Source organism: Phyllostomus discolor, chromosome 2 (genome assembly GCF_004126475.2).
Source record: "Phyllostomus discolor isolate MPI-MPIP mPhyDis1 chromosome 2, mPhyDis1.pri.v3, whole genome shotgun sequence".
NCBI lineage: Eukaryota > Metazoa > Chordata > Mammalia > Chiroptera > Phyllostomidae > Phyllostomus > Phyllostomus discolor.
Genome location: NC_040904.2, coordinates 25,147,237 through 25,164,356, shown reverse-complemented (window position 1 = coordinate 25,164,356; position 17,120 = coordinate 25,147,237). Strand labels below are relative to the sequence as shown.

At 49.0% G+C, this 17,120-nt stretch overlaps 1 protein-coding gene and 1 long non-coding RNA gene across 3 annotated transcripts in view; one reads left to right on the top strand and one right to left on the bottom strand.

Annotated features, from left to right (window-relative positions):
- LOC118498792 overlaps positions 1–10,088 on the bottom strand; it is a 32,949-nt gene extending 22,861 nt beyond the window's left edge. For both annotated transcript variants that reach the window (XR_004901254.1, XR_004901255.1), the window contains exons 1-2: positions 9,702–10,088; positions 4,739–4,811 (exon numbers count right to left, since the gene is read on the bottom strand). This is a non-coding gene — a long non-coding RNA (uncharacterized LOC118498792). The remainder of the gene's footprint in view (positions 1–4,738; positions 4,812–9,701) is intronic.
- Positions 10,089–10,172: 84 nt separating this feature from the next.
- The window catches only part of RARRES1 (retinoic acid receptor responder 1), a 31,291-nt gene continuing 24,343 nt past the window's right edge, over positions 10,173–17,120 (top strand). The window contains exon 1 of the mRNA XM_028505173.2: positions 10,173–10,694. Within this exon, the coding sequence (XP_028360974.1) occupies positions 10,242–10,694 (453 nt within the window). The 5' untranslated portion in view covers positions 10,173–10,241. The remainder of the gene's footprint in view (positions 10,695–17,120) is intronic.

The window sequence follows — 17,120 nt, the reverse complement described above, 5'->3', positions numbered from 1 at the left end:
TTTTTTTAAAAAAAGAGGTGATGAGATCAAATGAAGTCATTAGGGTGGGCTGTTGCCCACTGTGCCTGGGGCCCTTCTAAGAAGAGGTGACAAGGACACAGACCAGGCAAAGGGAGGACCATGTGAAGATGTGAAGACACAGGAAAGGTGGCCACCTGCAAGCCAGGGAGAGAGGCCCCAGAAGAAACCACCCTACTGATACCTTAACCTCAGATTTCCAGTCTCCAGAACTGTGAGAAAATGAATGTTTGCTGTTTGAGCCGCCTGGTCTGTAGCACTTTGTCTTGGTAGCCCTAGCCGACGAACACAATATACAAAAGGCTCAGGACCAGGAGTCCCCCGACAACCCCTGATGAGTGAAAAATGGCTGTTTCAATCCCTCAGAGTTAGGCATTATTCATTATTGCAGCATTTCCTAGCCTATCCTGATGGCTTCACCTGTTTACTTACCATTGAAGATATGAGTCATCTGATTGATCAAATAATAGGCATATCAATTAAACTATTGGCCTTTTTTTGGTTTGGGTTTCTTAAAACCTGAAATACCCGGTAATAAGGCCACATGTGATACGATACCTGCGTGCTGGTGTCGGGGCACCAGGCTTCTTTCGGAAGGTGGGGAAATCTCACTGAGGCTAGTTCAAAAACAACAACAAGCACCAAAAAGACAGTGTAGGAAGTTGCTCTGCACTGGGTAGGCACAGCTAAAGGAGAAAATATCCACAGTGCCCCCAGCTAGCCATTCCCTCTGGTTATCTTCTCATTCGTCCCACACCCAGAATTTTACACAGAAGAGACTGAAGCCAGTTAGGGCAAAGATAGACCTCATCCTCCCGCTTATAAGAGCAGAACCCTTTGCATTATACTGTACTTACTAATCTTTTAAGAAGATAGAATTTTCCCTGGCTAGCGTGGCTTAGTGGATTGAATGCCAGCCTGCAAACCAAAGGGTCACTGGTTCAATTCCCAGTCAGGGCACATACCTGGGTGGTGGGCCAGGTTCCCAGTAAGGGGTGCACAAGAGACAACCGCACATGATGTTTCTCTCTCTCTCTCTCTCTCTTTCTCCTTCCCTTTGCCTCTCTCTAAAAATAAATAAATAGAATCTTTTTTAAAAAGATAGAATTTCAGTTTAGCTGACTACAGTGCCTGCTTATCCTCAAGCCTGGTCATATTCTGTCCTGTGCCAGTGAAAACCAGTTTTGCACTGGCACATGTTTCCAAAAAATAATGCTCATAGAGTCCAAGTCACCCGTGCACCGTGAACTCCCCCAGTAGGCAGTGACTTCCCAGGGCCCTCTAAGAACAAATGCCCATTTCTGGGCTTTGGGGCCTTCCAGCTTTTTGCTTCACTCCAGGTAGCCACTGGCACCCTTTCAGCCAGCCTCCCCAGTGCCCCGTGTTTAATCCTCCCTGTGATTTATTCAGGCCACCCCTCTGGCCTGGAACAGGCTGCCCTTGCTGTTCTCACAACTTGCCAGCTCTTCTAAACCCACCACAGTGACAGCTTTGTTTTGAACAGCATCCCAGCGCCAAGATCCACGTTACGTTCCAAGGAACCCAGCCAACCTCAGGGTGCATACAGATTGTCTAGGTGATTGGGCCGTCTGTTTATTAGTCAAGTGATTTGTTTATCAGTACTTTGTTCTCACTATTAGACACATGTCACATCGTGTACCCTGTGGAAAGAACGGTGAGGTGGGAAGAAAATACAATGTAGTTTTCTAATGCCTGGTCCTATTATCTAGGCCACTGTATGCGAGCAGATGCCTTCCTCTGTGGAGTGTGGGACTGGTTTGGGTTTGCCCTAATGACACTCTCTGTGCATTTGATTGGTCAACACTAGTGTCATTGACTGTATGTAATCAATCAACCACTCCAGGAAATTCATGGCACACAAATATTAACAACTGTAGGGACTTCTCTTTGAGAACATAAAATTCAAAGTATTGTCACCAGAAAAAAAACCCAAGAAACCTTTAAAATCCTTTATTTCACTTTGTAGTGGACATAGCATCTTCTCAAACAGGACAGGAAAAAAACCATACAATTTCAAACTTGAATGAAATGTCCTTCGCTTGGAAAATTATAACAATCCCAATTTGTAGTGTATTTTACATCTCAGTTTATAGGTCACCAAGTAGAATGTTAATTCATTCTTGGGACAGCAAAAATACTCTCTTGAGTGAGCGAATGATGGGGAAACAACATGCCAGACCAAATTCACCAGAAAATGGGTAATTGACCTATAAAGATGTGTTCTTAACCAGCAGGACATGCCGACAATGAGAGCTCACTGGGGAAACTGCAGAACCCAATACATGTAATACTGGCCATGTTCATTTCATCACATTTTTTTTAAAAAAAAAGCATCTGTTAGCAATTATGTGTCGAAATGGGCCTGCCAAATCTCTGCAAGAGAAGACATTTTTCTCAAAGCCACACAATCTGAGTGACTTTCAGTTTTAAATGTGAACACATGGCGGGTTTTACACGACTTGTTTCATGCTCCTAAGGAAGTGGGACAGAGGATCGCGGGGCAGTTCTAGCCTCCTGCTCCAACTGAGCAGCAGCCCCGCAACACGGGTGGGCCAGCAAATAGGCTGTTCACACTGCCTGCTTCTGCTAACAACCAGTGCTGAGATCACCAAATAATTCCAATTTGGCTTTTTTCTTTAGAAGCCACCAGTTTCTGACTAGTCCAAATGCTACTGGTACAGGGTCCCAACAGGGTCCCAGGTGGCTGAGTTCCTTCTGGTCCAGAGTCGGCCTCATGTGGCCTGAGGTCCAGCCAGGCTCCTTGGGTTGTGGGGAGAGTGAGGGCCCCACATTAGAACCAAGGCTTTATTGCATTCTCCCACGTCCCCCACACTGACCGGAATAAAATGACGCTTTAGCTAGTGGTCTCAGAGAAAGCCTGCCACTCTTCTCTGAAAAAGTAATCTTTTAATTTACTACTAAAGATTGAGTGGCTCTTTCCATAGTCTTCTCTTGAAACAAAATAATCCCAACTCCCCTAACCACAAAATTGGATTTTCAAGCCCTTACTTAGCTTCGCTGCTGAGATTTAACCCCTCCGGTCCATCTGGAGTGTCTGGTTGTAGAGCGTGAAGACAGTGTTTGGGAAAGGGTGGCCAGACCCGAGTGTGGTTTCCTTCCCTGTCCCTTGCTAGCGGTGCAACCTTGGGCCGGTCACTTAACCTCCCTCCGGCCCCCAGTTTACTCCTTCAAACCGTGGCAAGTAAACAAGACAAATCTGTTACAGAAAGCATCTGGCATCCTGTCTGAAACACAGCACCCGCAAACACTACTTTTTCTTTCTTTGTTTCCCGAAATCATTGGTGGAGTGAAAAGTCTGTTGTCTGTATCGTGCTATCTAATGTGGGAATTGCCAGCTCCAAGGGGCTATGTATATTTAAGTTAATTACATGAAATGAAAAATTCTGCTCTTCAACTGCATTGGCCACATTTCAAGCACTCACTGAGTAGAGCCACATGTGGCTGGTGGCTACCACATTGGACGGTGCAGACCGAGAACCTTCATTTGGAAAGTCCTGTTGGATAGCGCTGGTCGCCTCCTTCACTGGGACTTTGAGGCTTCCAAACATGTCCCTGTCAGTCCCCACCTAAACTATGTCGAGTGAAAGCTTTCCTTGGTGACAGGATAAATGCAACCACTGTTTCCTATCACACCCCTTTTAGAAAGACCCTTGCCTCCACCTCCGCATTGCAAAGAAGTCAGGCTAGAAATGCTCTCTCCACAAGCTCACAGATTCAGAGAACTGCCCAGACCTGCGTTCTAGGGCCCTGGGAACCGCTTGCAGTTGAGGCTGGTGGGGGGTAAGCATGACGCTGAGAGCTCCAAACCCTGGGTCTTATTCCCAAAGCAAACACCATCTGTGGTGACTCGCTGCAGCCAGCATGAGTCTTGGGTAACAGGGGCCCAGGGTTTAGGATGCTGCCAATCCCCAAAGAGCCCCAGGCACCTAAAGGGAGAGATCAGGCAGCCGGATGTTCTAAGAAAGCAACTCACTCCACCCAGCAGGGCCTCTGTTCTTTCCCCCAGGGGTTTCAGGACAAACATTGCAGGTCTGGGACACAGCATGGAAAATATGTAGGTTTACAGGGCTTACTTAACCGAAACAAAAGCAGAGCACACAAGATGCAGAGCCAAAGAACCAGGTGAGCTGCATTTTCTCTACTGGTGTTCCTGAGTCCAAGGCTGGAAGATAACAATAGTCTTGGCCACACCCAAGCTGGGTTAGTCAGCTTTCAGTAGCTGAGCACTGATTATTCAGTCTTCTCTCAATCCCACCTGCCTTCACCTCTGCCAGAGAGGATAAAAAAGGACTACAGACTCACACTTTCTGACTTGCTAATAGCACCAACAGAAGTCTAGGTTAAGGAGGCTGAAAGTTATAGCTAAGATTTTATTGAATGGCCTCGCAGTTTTTAATCCTTACCATCCCTTCTCATCACTTGTGAAAAGAAATCCATAGCGGATTACATTCTTTTCAAGATTACACCTAATTTTTTTAAGTTAATAGCAATACTAATAATCACGGTCACACACACCTAGCCATTGCCACGGGCCAGGCACTGTCCGAAGTACTTCACAGATGCAGAGATATTAGCACACCTGAACCTCACCGACAACTGTATGAGGAAGTACTCCAAAGGTGTGCACGTGGGTACGGTGTGCGTGGTGTGTGTGTGTGAGAGAGAGAGAGTCACCCACCTCTGCTCACTCTGGTGGAGCTGCACTTCAAACTGGGCAGTCTGCCTCTAAGTCCACGCTTTGGTCCGCTGTGCTACCCGTGAATGATAAAACAAAAGAACCACAGACTTTCTGTCAGAGTGAGCCCCTCCCAGAGATGACCGCTTTCCAAGCCCCCATGGGGGTGAGGTTAGGGGCAGGGGGAGAGAGGGGAAAATGTAAAGCACTCAGGCCTTTGCAAGAGAATCCTGGGGATGTTGTCATCTCCCCCAAGATCCTCCTCTGAGCCATGGCCCAGGCTCCAGTTTCCATCTAAAGCACAGGTGGCAAACACAAGGCCCGCAGGCCGAATCCGGCCCTCCACCTTGTTTCTACCCGGTGGTAGCGCAGAGCTCCTGAGAGGCTGATGTGGCCCCCAGTGAAAATGAGTTTGACACCCCGATCTAAGGGATTCCTTCTCCTGCCGCAGGGGTGGTTTTCCCTTCTGCTCCTCTTGACTCTGCTCTCTCCAGAGAAGAGCCTGAGAGAGTAGGGGAGTCGCTTCTCACAGGAGACTCATGGCTGGCACGGCCCCTGTGTCCGGTGAGGTTCATCACAGATGCAGAGATATTAGCGCACCTGAACCTCACCAACAACTGTATGAGGAAGTACTCCAAAGGTGTGCACGTGGGTATGGTGGGGTGTGTGTGTGTGTGTGTGTCACCCACCTCTGCTCATGCTGGTGAGCATGGCTGGGGGTTGTTTGGAGACAGGGGCCTTTCACTAGCTGGTTCAGCCTGAAGTTGGTGGAATCTGTCAATATGGTCTTTTCAAAGTCGAGGCAGCTGAGGCGTCATCCCCAGTACTGGCACAGGCAGACCCCACACGGGGCAGCCTTGTATCTTTTGGGTCCTCAGCCATCCAGTAGGGATTTTTCAACTGGACTAACAAAATCATGTGTAAGTTGGTTGAAACAAGAAACTTGGCCTATCAATTCTCATAATGGAAAAGTGTAGCTACAGTAAGCTTCGGGTAGGTCATGAGCCAGCAGGTGAGTCATATCCGCAAGGACCTGGTGTCCATCCGTGCCTCATCTCTGCTTCATCCTGAGGGCTGCGAGTGGCACCAGCAACTTCCAAGGCATGGCCGTGGAACCTCACCTGTGGGTGGTACAGTTCCAGGCCACTCTGGCACATGGGGCCTGCGGCTCCTCACACCTGCTCCGGAGTCCTCACCCGCACTCACCACAAACCAGGAGAGCTGGAGGTAGACGTGACAGCACTGTCACCATGCCCTTCTTTGTCAGCACATCACAACCCAGTCAGTCCCCTCATACCTAGTCCCCTTGGGCCTCTGGCAAAGGTACTTCAGCAATCCTCTGTGTTCAGCCACCTCCAGGGAAGGCACACCCCAGTCCCTCCTATCTTGGAGGAGGGAAATGAATAGTTAGCACCCCTCAAAACCTTCCCTCCCAGCTCTCTGGCCTCTTATTACTCAACAGGCAGGAAGGGGCAGGTGTGGATGCTGAGGCTGCTGATGCCTCTGGTTAGCACGCTGAACAGTTGCGAATGCCTGCAATCTGTTCAATCAGAACTCAGTTCTCGAGGCTTATGGCTCTACCCTTATTAAAATGATAATGCTTTTAAGAAGAGCACTGTGGTGAGCCATGGCCGTCATGGACAACACAGTATGAGTCAGCACCTCAACACCTTTCCTGGACTTTTAATGTGGGGAAACATAACTGGGCCTGAGAAGAGTGTGGAAACATAAGGCTCAGAGGGAGGAAGACTAGCCTGGACTACGTGCTCACCGAGCCTGAGGACAGGCTAGTCCTGGCCATGCTAAATGATACAATTGTCAAGTCCCTTAGAAGTAATGGATCTTTCTACCCAGAAAAGAATGCATATGGAGTGCATTCATACACAGCATTTTATTTTATTTTTTTGTTTGTTTTAGTTATTTAGAATGGGTAACATGCATGACAAAGAAAATACCTGCCACAAAAGAGTATGTGGTGAAAAGTAGTTGTTAATTTCTTACAAGTGTTTCCAGAGACATCTTTGTGTCTTTCCACAGGTATATATGTATGCTTACATGTATGCTATTTGTTTCTTTTCAGATCATCAGTAGCACACAATTTGCCCTATGCTACACTTGCTGACCAGCTTATATCTCAGAGATGGTTCAGTGTCCGCCAGCCTGGATCTCACCACTTCTTAATGGCTGCGTAATACTCCGCTAGTTGGAAGCATGACAGGATAGTAAGTAAGAAGCTAGAAAAATTGCTGAGCAAATGGAATGGCGAAACAAAGGCAAGAAAATTAAACAAGGCCAAACAGTTTGAACAACTTACAGCCAGTTGGTAAATCGCAATGCCTCATCTCTGCTAACCAAGGACACCTTGAGAGCAAATGGTTTACACCTTTTCCTCCCTAACCAGAGCAGACAGAGCTTAAGCCTCCCTGGTCTGGGAACTCCCTTTGACACTTCTCCTTGCAGTTGTGAGATACCACAGGTGTCTGAGGAAGGGAGAAGGGAGCACCTAGAAGCTGGCGACAAGCCTAAGACCCCTAAGAAACACAAGATAAACAACCATCTTTTATTGAGCTTATTTACAGGGCTTAAAGAAGGAGAAAAACAAGACCAGGGCGCACCTGTGGGTGGGGGGGAGGGGACCAATGACCACGTGTCACACCCTGTAGCCATAGAAACTCCCACCAAAACGGAAGAGCCTACTCCCAGTAAAAAGCCTGAGCACTCACATGCGGGCGTGACTTTCTGATTCTGATTCCTAGAGCTTCCACCCTCCGTAGAGCTGAAGTAAACCTTATTGTCATGATTGGCGTCCCCGAACTAAATTCTTTTATTTTGGGAGACAAGAACCCAAACTTGGTTCTGGGTTTGGTACAGTGCCTGAGGTATCGTAATTGTTCGACCATGGAACTTAGATTTTTTTTTCCCAGGCTTTTATGCTTTATTCTTTCCCCCAAATTATGTATTGTTGCCTGTGGTGTGCCCAGCACTGTTCTAGGAATGAAGAACAGAAAGTGAGATATTGATATTTGGGAGGCGTGCAAACCTCATGCAGAGAGGAACATTCTCACCCACACTACTTTGTGTACATGTGTGAATTTATTGTTACTCTAAACTCCAGAGGTAGCATTGCTGGGTCAGAAGCTACGTACATTGCCAATTTTGATGGACATGCAAATGGCCCAAGAAAAAGGCTGTGTCAATTTATTCTCTCACCCTCCATACTGAACATCTTTTCCTATGATTAAAAGTCACTACTGGTTTTTTTATATCATTATGTTTCTTAAACACAAGCCAAGTTCTCTGTACAAAAATGATGATGACCTACACAGTGACTACGGAACTAGCAAACATGGCACACGGGACACATTTGGTGGGGACACATCTGCCTCTGCACAAGGCTGGGGGCCAGCCCGGCCCGATAGGACCTCCCTCCCTGCAGCAGGGAGAAGGCTTCAACCACCCACCCCAAGGAGAAGGGACCAGGGCTGGAGGTGGTACATATGACCCCAGAGGACGGGCCCTTTGGACAGAGGGCTGTGCAGTTAATATCACCCATGCACATGGCATTTGGCAAAGTGGAACAGTCTGTACACACAGACACTGTATATGAACTGAGAAAAAAATTAGTAATGATACCCATGACAGACCAAGACCTAAATTCCCTATTATTTGAAGGGCTTCTGCAAATCATTTAGAAGTGCAAACACCCCACAGATCAGTGGACAAAGGTCATGAACGGACAGTCCTCAGCAAAGGAAATACTCTCCTATACCCCAGAAAATCTGTTTATAAAATGAATGCTATGATTTAAACATTTTTAAAATGGAATGTGGCTGTTCCAGGATCAGTTGATTTGGGTGCTCAACAATGTCGTCCAGAACCTGGGCTCCTCCCCTCTCTCTGCCCAGCCATTCTTCAGATGGACTTCATTCTCTGGCTGCTGGCAAGACAGGAGTGTTCCTCCAGGTGTCACATCCAGCTAAGACAAGGCACGTGGTGGGGTCCTGCATGATCTCCCCATCCCCCAGGACCCCCTGGCTCCTCATCTTGGTACTCTTTCCCTTGCACTCTCCCTCCAGCTGCACTTGCTCGCTCCTCTTCAAACATGCTCGGGGGACTCCTGCCCCAGGGTGTCTGCACCTGCTGTTCCTCCTGCCCGCGGGACTCTTCCACACATGCCCCGCTGCTGCCCATCTCCCTCGGGTCCCTACTCGGACAGCACTTTCCCAGTGAGCCTGCCTTGGCCACATTATTTAAAACCATAACTACCTCCCAACTGCCCACCCCTCTTTGGGCTTGAATTTTCTCCAATGCGTATAACTGCACCCAAATCCAACACAGGGCACATTTCCCTGCTTGTTTCATTGTCTAGCCCCCACCCCCACCATCTAGAAGGTGTACTCCGAGATTGTCTCCCTCATTGTCCCTAGCAGAGTAGGTGTCCCATAAATATCTGCAGAAGCAAGGAAAGACAGACAGGAGATGGTCAGCATCCATAGGAAGAAGTGGGGGAGGAAGGATATTTTCAGAGATGGTAGTCCCATCCTCATTCATGCATCGCCGCCCAGCCTTCCCCCAGCATCTCATCCAGAACCACGCATGCCGGGTCTGACGGAGTCCCAGCAAAGAGAAGGAACTTCCTTCAGCTCCACAGTGGGGCGGAGGGGTCAGCGGGTACTGGGGAGGAGTGGACCCCTTAACAAAATGAAGAGAGACAGAAAAATGGATGCTGGGAACGCCCCGCAGTATCAGTTCTGCCCTCTACCCCCGGTTCTCCTGGGCGCACTCTCTTGTCCGTGGATCAAAAGCAGTAGCCATTTCATCCCTTCACCGCCACGTGTCTGAAAAGAGCTGTCAACATTCCCTCGCAGCCTACAGTGTCCTAAGGCCCCATCCACGCCTCACGCCTCTGGAATCCGGCTTCCACCGCCAGCCTTTAAATATGCTTCTCACCAAGGTTATTAATGACCTACTGGTTCCCAAGTCCAGTGGGGCCTCTTGGTCCTTGTCTGACTCTGCCCCACTGACAACTTCAGCCTCCTCTTCAGCCCCAGCTCTCTAGCGACCTGCCCCATTTCCACGGTCATCGTGCTTCCCTGACCTCCCTCAACGCCGCAATTTCACCCTCTGGGAAATCACAGCGCCAAGCCTTCAAGAACTGGCGCTGAAGCCCGAAGTTTTGAAATCGCCGCACCCTTGGGGCAGAAAAGCTGGGTCCAAGAGCTGGGCTGGGGGAGCTGCGCGGCGGGGCGCCGAGTGGGCTGCGCCCTCTCGCGGAAGGAGTCTCCACTGCCCGCTGGGTCCCCCTGCCCACACGAGGCAGGGTTCTGACACCTCTGTCCCACGGCAGCGCCCCCGAGTCCCAGTGTGGAGACCAGGCAGCGGTTGCCCAGGCAGATTGGGGCGGGGCGCAGGGGCCCAAGGTCCGTGGGAATTCCCAAGAGGGCGCGGCAGATGGGGACCGGGCTCCCAGCAGCAGGCTGCCCCGGGGGCGGAGGGGCGGGGCCCGATGCGGCCTTATTTCTTCGAGAGTCGGTACCGCCAGCTCCAAGCCTGGGCCATTCCAGCGCCTCGCCAACCCGCCGCATCAATGCAGCCCCGCCAGCAACCGCTGTCCGAGCCTGGGCCCCGGGGCCGGCGCCCCGTGGCCCCGCTGCTCGCACTGCTGCTGTTGCTCGCCCTCCAGAGGACGGGGGCGGCGCCGGCCGGGCCTGGGGAGTCCGAAAAGCCCGGGGATAACCAGGAGGCTTACGAGACGGCTTACGAGGATTACGATTACGGGTTGCCCTCGGAGTTCGAGTTGCCCCCTTGGTTCTCGAACTTGAAGACCCCGGGCGGGCCCCTGCTGCCGGAAGGGATCCTGCGCCAGGGGGCGCTTGCAGCGGTGCACTTCCTCAACTTCCGCGAGGGTTCTCCCAGCGACCTGCAAATGCTGTCCACGGTGTACAGGGCCAGCGTGTGGGTGAGTGCGGGAGCGACATCGCGGGAGCTGCCTGGGACCCCACCGTGTACTGTGTGGGCGGTGACGCCTGCTTGCGCTCACCTGTCCGCCCAGCTGCGGGTCTGCCACCCAGACTGGGGTGGCGCCTCGGAGCTCCTTAAGTATCCTGGGCGCGGCAGGCGCGCGCCGGTGTTCAGAGTTCACGGAAAACTGGCTGATTCTTTACGGCATTTGCGTGGCCAAAAATTGTTCACAGGGCATCTCCCATACCTGGGAAAGAGGTGTTTGGGGAAACTGAGGAACAGGCCCAAAAGGCAAGGCTTGATCTTGCCTGGGGGTACGCAGAAGTGGTTGCTATTGGCAGGCACGACTGCCAGTGACTCCAGCAGAAGCCCTGGGAGGAATTTACAAATTCAAATTCTTAGCCAATTCCCACGCTGGGCCAAGGACGGACTGGATTGTCAATTGCAGTCCTGTGCAAGGGCTTTCAGGATGTGGTCGGAATGGGCACATCAGCCTGGGTAGAGGAACCTTGGTCATCCTGGCATTTTCTAAGTGAACAGACTGAAGGAGAGCGTTCCAGCTGGCTGATGGGTTGGTTACTGATGACAAGGCACTGACTGCAGGTTTCATGTTGTGTCTGTAGAGCTACATCGCTCTCTTCATCAAACAGATTACAGAATTTTCAGAACTACACTAAGTCTGCCCGGAAAGTAACCATTCTCTTTCCTCTAATTCCCAAATATTCCACAGAGCCTGCAGCCTCAGCCTCAAAGAATCTAGAACTGAATCTAGCGTGTCAATAGGCAGAGTTTGAAAGAGGGCCAGTAGGAGTTTAGTCAAAAGTTATTCTCTACCTGGTATCAGGCATAGTCATGGGGTAGGCCATTTGGAGGCTCAGACTGGGTCCCTCAAAGACTTAAACCTGGAGCCAGAGTGGCTAAACTTACTGAAGGGTGAAATCAGAGTGTTCCTAGGAAAAGGCAACCTATTCGTGTCACCTGTTTTAACGGCCCTTGCTGTCTCAGGGAGAAAAAAGTTCAGAAAAGTGACTAAAACAGAGTTTTAGAACTTAGCTGTCCAAGTAGGAGGGTGCAGTCACTCCCCAGAAGCCGGAGGGGGAGCTCCTGAGGATGTGCTGCCTGGCGGTAGGCGGGAGGGTTCCCCTCATCAAGCCCAGTCCCAATGTCTAAGGCACACCCCTTTTCAAATTCCAGGACTTTTTTCTTCCTTCTAAAACTATAAAAAATAAATAAAATACTTGGCATTTTCATGCATTTAGTCACCCCTTCAGGAGGGGGTGGGGGAACTTGGCATCTTTCAGAAAATAAATTTGCTCTCAAACCTGAGTTAAAAAAAAAAGTCCCTTTCCAAAAAGAGCTCAGTTACTGGTTGTTTTTTCTTAAATTATTGATCAATTCTTTCTGTTTACTCGTTATTGCATTTTTTCCATTACCGTTTAGTCCCCTTTCACCTCCTGCTCCCCAGCAATCACCACACTGTTGTCCATGTCCGTGAGTCCTTTTTCCTCTTTGCTCAATCCCTCCACCCTCTAACATCACCCCCCTCAGTAGCTGTCATCCTGCTCTCCATCTATGAGTCTGTCCCTATTTTCCTTATTAGTTCAGTTTGTTCACTGGATTCCACATAGGAGTGAAACCATATGGAATTTATGTTTCTCTGACTAACTTATTTCATTTAGCATAATGTTCTCCAAGTCCATCCATGCTGTTGCAAAGGGTGAAATTTTCTTCATTTTTCATGGCCGAGTAGTACTCCATTGTGTAAACGTTCTGTAATTACTTCTTTTCATCTATAATAGTAGATGGTATTTGAATGGTCGATGAATTTTAAAGGGATCCTCTTTGGGGGGCCAAAGTGAGGGGACAGGGTGGAGGAAATCAGTCAATAAATTAGAAGTCACAGGGAATTAAATATGTTTGCACTTTTACTAAAAAAAATATTCAAAATGAATTAGAGGCAGGTATGCATGAGAGGAAGGAGGAATTAAGTAGAAGAATCCCAGGCATTGACCCTATGAAAGGATAACTTCCATGGTTATCTGGTTTATCTTTGCATTTCCTCCAAAAATAGTTACCTTTTAAAATCAAGGAGACAAGGAAGAGAGCTTAGCGACCTTCAGGGCCAAGAATCTCTAGAGACTGAAGTGGTTCCAGTCTCTCCCAGGAATTCAGTGACATTATTTTCTTCCATTTTTCTGCCTCCTCCAAATATCACCGCTAAAGAAGCGCCCACCTCGAAGGGTGATCAAGGCAGCCTGGGGCGGGTGTGTCGCAGACTCATGACAAACTTGTGACAAGGGCATGCCAGGATCCTCGGGGGTGGCATAAGCAGAGGAGGAGGTGGTGGAGAGGACAGTGCATGCTGACTCTTATCAGGAGCTGCCGTGGACTATCTTCCCAGAATACAGGGGACCAGCGAGGGGTTGTTGTAAGGAGTCCATAGTCTAGTCCCTCACTTTGCCTCCAGTGAGCCACACAACCCACAGAAGCTCATATAAGTCTTTTCTGGACATTTTCTCATTTGGGATAGAAATAATTCATGTCCTGCCAACCCTGCCAGTTATTCTTAAGAGTCATCTAAGGTGATAAAAGTATCAACTGTAGAGTATAAAAATTTCAGTTACCATTATACTGAGCAGCAGTCCATTCATCCATTAGTTGTTTCTTGATCACTTACTACGTGCCAGGCACTGGGCTAAAGACTGTGGCCCTAATTCTGATTGGGGTGGGATCATCAGGAAGGCGTCTGAGATTCATTTGGCTTAGCTGTCCCTCATCTGCTTTAATGAGGAGCAGAGACACCACCCACATGAAGATTTCAATGTAGTGACCTAGGAATTTCTGCCCCAATTATTACAAGAGTAGTTGTAGCACTGATAAGGGAAAAATGGTAGATCCTCGAAATGCAGGTTTGCATTCTCAATCCAATCAGTGTATATTCAAACTGAGTGCCCAGTTGCTGTACAATGTCTGTTGAGCATCCAGGTCTGAACCCAGGGTGAGCAGGTGGCTGGGTGGGTGAAAGAAGTATAGCTAGGAGGGATCCCTCTCCACCCTTGGGGTCAACACATCCCTTTGGAAGATGAGAGGCTGGGACCAAGGCAGAGTTTTCAAACTAATGGCCCACTAGTGGGGTATGAAATCAAGTTAGTAGGTTGTAGTTGTTTTGTGGGTTTTTGTTTTTATGGAGATGGTTTGGAATACAAACTATCAGGGTGCATTGCTGAAGTAAGGGTAAGTAGTACCTCACGGTGTTTCAAATACATACATATGTGTGTGTGAACTAGGCCATTATGAAGAATGTAGTTCTGCTAAACAAAATTGAAAGTCACTGAACCAAATGATTTTTAAGATCTCTCCTAGCTCGGAAATTCCTTGATTCTAAGTGATTTCTTGATTCTACAAGAATTCATTATACAATAGAGACACTGTTGCCCTCTAGTGGTGAAATGTAATAATTAATGGCTGTGGTGCAATTAAGTATAGAGAAGGAATCAGGGCAAACTAGTGGAAGAGCTGGCAAGCATTTTGTTTTGTTTTGTTTACTAACTGTAGGGTGAAGTCACAAACCCTGGATTCTGTTCCCTCACTGCCCCTGCCTGATGCCACTTCCTTTCTGGCCATACCCTAGTCTTCCATGCCTAAGGAAGCTGCTACTTCTCTGATACCACATAGCGCAGCCTCAGGATCAATGGTGGGTGATTTTGAGTGGTGTTGAGAGTTCTTATGCTACCCAGAGTATCTTGGGTCAGCCCCACTCTCCACTAGTCAAGGCTGCTTCTCACACTTAAACAGGTCTCCTCTGGCCCCTCAGCAAGTCCTGGGACCACTGGCCCCTGCCCTGAGCAGCTGGTGAGAGACCAACCCTTTCCTGACATGTACACACACTTCATTATGTCAGCCCACTCGGGGATCAGCCAGTGTTTGGGGATGGAGTACTCTCTTAAGGAGAATGGATGCCTGGCCTGGACTGGACCAGTAGTTAGACACATAATTGAAACAACTGACCAAAGTATGGTGGAAAGATGTGCTTCCCTAACTGCTTCAATCTAAATTAAAATCAATGTACATGTCATTGTATCACATATTTTTCATAACAGGGCTAAGGCTATTTAACTGGCACTCCTTGCAGGCTTTTTAGCAAGAAGACACACCCATTAGGGGCTGTGATTTGTGTTTCGGTTTACTTACAGTGGAGAGAACACCCACTAAGAATACAGTGCATAGTCCTCTACCTTTCCTTTTCCTCGTTTTTTCTTGCACAATCTTTTTTTTTTATTAGAGCAAGGGAGGGAGGGGGAGAGGAATGGGGGGGAGGGGAGAATCATCAGTTTGTTATTCCACTTATGTATGCATTCATTGGTTGCTTCTTACATGTGCCCTGACCAGGGATCAAAGCCACAACCCTGGCATATTGGGATGACACGCTAACCAACTGAGCTACCTGGCCAGGTTCTTCTCGTCCAATCTTGACTCACCCACACCCAGTTCAACAGAAAGAGTTTTAGAGGCTTAATGTTATCAATTTCTTCTACAGCATAATTTCCCTTGGATTTCATGGACATGACATCTTTTTGCTGCTCACTCTTTACCAGTTTATATAACATTTAATTATGCAATTAGGTAATAAGTACACCTGGTTTAAGCAAGTGTGGGAGCAAAACAAATGACTTTTGTCGAGAATCAGGCCTCCCTGGTGCAGGCAGGCCGGGCTCCCGTCTGGATGGATCCCTGTGGGCGCCTGCCCGTGTGGCTGACGGCAGACTGGAGCCTGTCCTCTGAGCCACAAGACAGTTAGGTGACCGCCTACCCTACTAAGAAGAACTGTCCTTCATCACCTTGCAATCTATAAAGCACTCTAATACCACATAATTCATCTAATTGCTGCCCTTCTTGAAGTCTTCTCTCCATTAACGTCGATAATTCAAGAGATGATTGTTCACAAGAATAGGAAGGCAATACATTAAGCAAAAACTGGAGAATGGAAGAGGCCACAGTGAATATGGAGGGGGAAGATCAGTAATAAAATGCTAAAGTGCAATAATCTGTACTTTCATGCGAGGAAGGCTCCTAAGTGCTTTTATAGGCCCGATGAAAGAACGGGGGTGGGGGTGGGGGTGGCAAGGTGAATCCGGGCTCTTCCTGGCCCTCACTGCCCCGGAGGCGAAACCTAAATATGCTGAAAGCACAGAACAGAGAGGCTGTGGCCCTCCTTCCTTCCAGGCCCTGCTCCTGCTGACGTGGCATAGGTGCACCCACAGCCCCTGCCACAGCATCCACCTGGACTGCAGGCTCTGATTGCGGAGTCTGGGGCCAGCACGGGGTGGGAAAGAGGCCACCTGGCCCTGGGGGTAAACGTGGGGCTTGGCCTCCTTGCCACTTTGCCCTGGTCCCCCAAGCCAAATGCTCCTGGATGAGCTCGCAAGCAGGAATGCCTTTAACCAGCTTGTAATAGATTGTGTTTGAATCACAAACATTTGTTACCAGCCCTCAACGTTTCCCACTTGTCTTGCCACACATGGTGTCATAGCCAAGGGTGCGTGTGATCACAGTGGCTCCAAATAAAGACCACGCCGGTGGTAGGTGGTAAGTTTCAGCACGAGGAGGCGGCTCAGCTGCACAGCCTTCCTAGAAGGACCTAGCCCTGAAACGACTGCTATTAACAAGACATGGAATGCTACACACACACACACACACACACACGCAAATCCAACCTGACCCTTGATCTCAACACACTGGCAATCATTTGCTCTAGAGGTTCACGCAGCCATGGCGTTCATTTGCCTTGGACCATACCTGGGCTGGAGAGGTGTTGCGGAGCTGGTCCCACAGGGGTTGGGGCCAGTAGCCACAGCAGATCTCCACTCCGGCTTCCTTACAGTGGTTCGAGATGTCTCTAGTCAGTAAAGTCAAGTGGTGAAAGGGGACCTTGTACCACTGCTGTGTGCGAGACATGTGCTCCCACGGTGGCCCCGGGGGATGTGCCCACCCAGAACAGGACGTTTAGAATCACAAGTAATTTTGAATCTGTGTTAGTTGCACTGCTGTAACAAATTACCACAAACTTGGTAGGTAAAAAAAAAAAAAAAAAACCCCTACGTATTTCTTCTTTTGTAATTCTGGTCAGAATTCCGAGGAGGGTCTCCCTGTGCTAAGTCAAGGTCCTGGAAGGAAAGCATTCCTTCTGGAGACTCTAGTGCAGTCTTGCCTTTTCCAGCTCCTAAAGGCCCCAGCACACCTGGCTCCTGCTCCGTCCCCGGTCAATAAGCCAGCTCGAAGCCTCCCTCGAATGTAACACTTCTGTTTCCTTCCTGCAAAGACCCTTGTGCGTGCACTGCAGATAATCCAGGACACTCTGCCCATCTCGAGATCCTTAACTTAATCTCACTGGCCAAGTCCCTCCCCTGTGCCATGTAAAGTGACA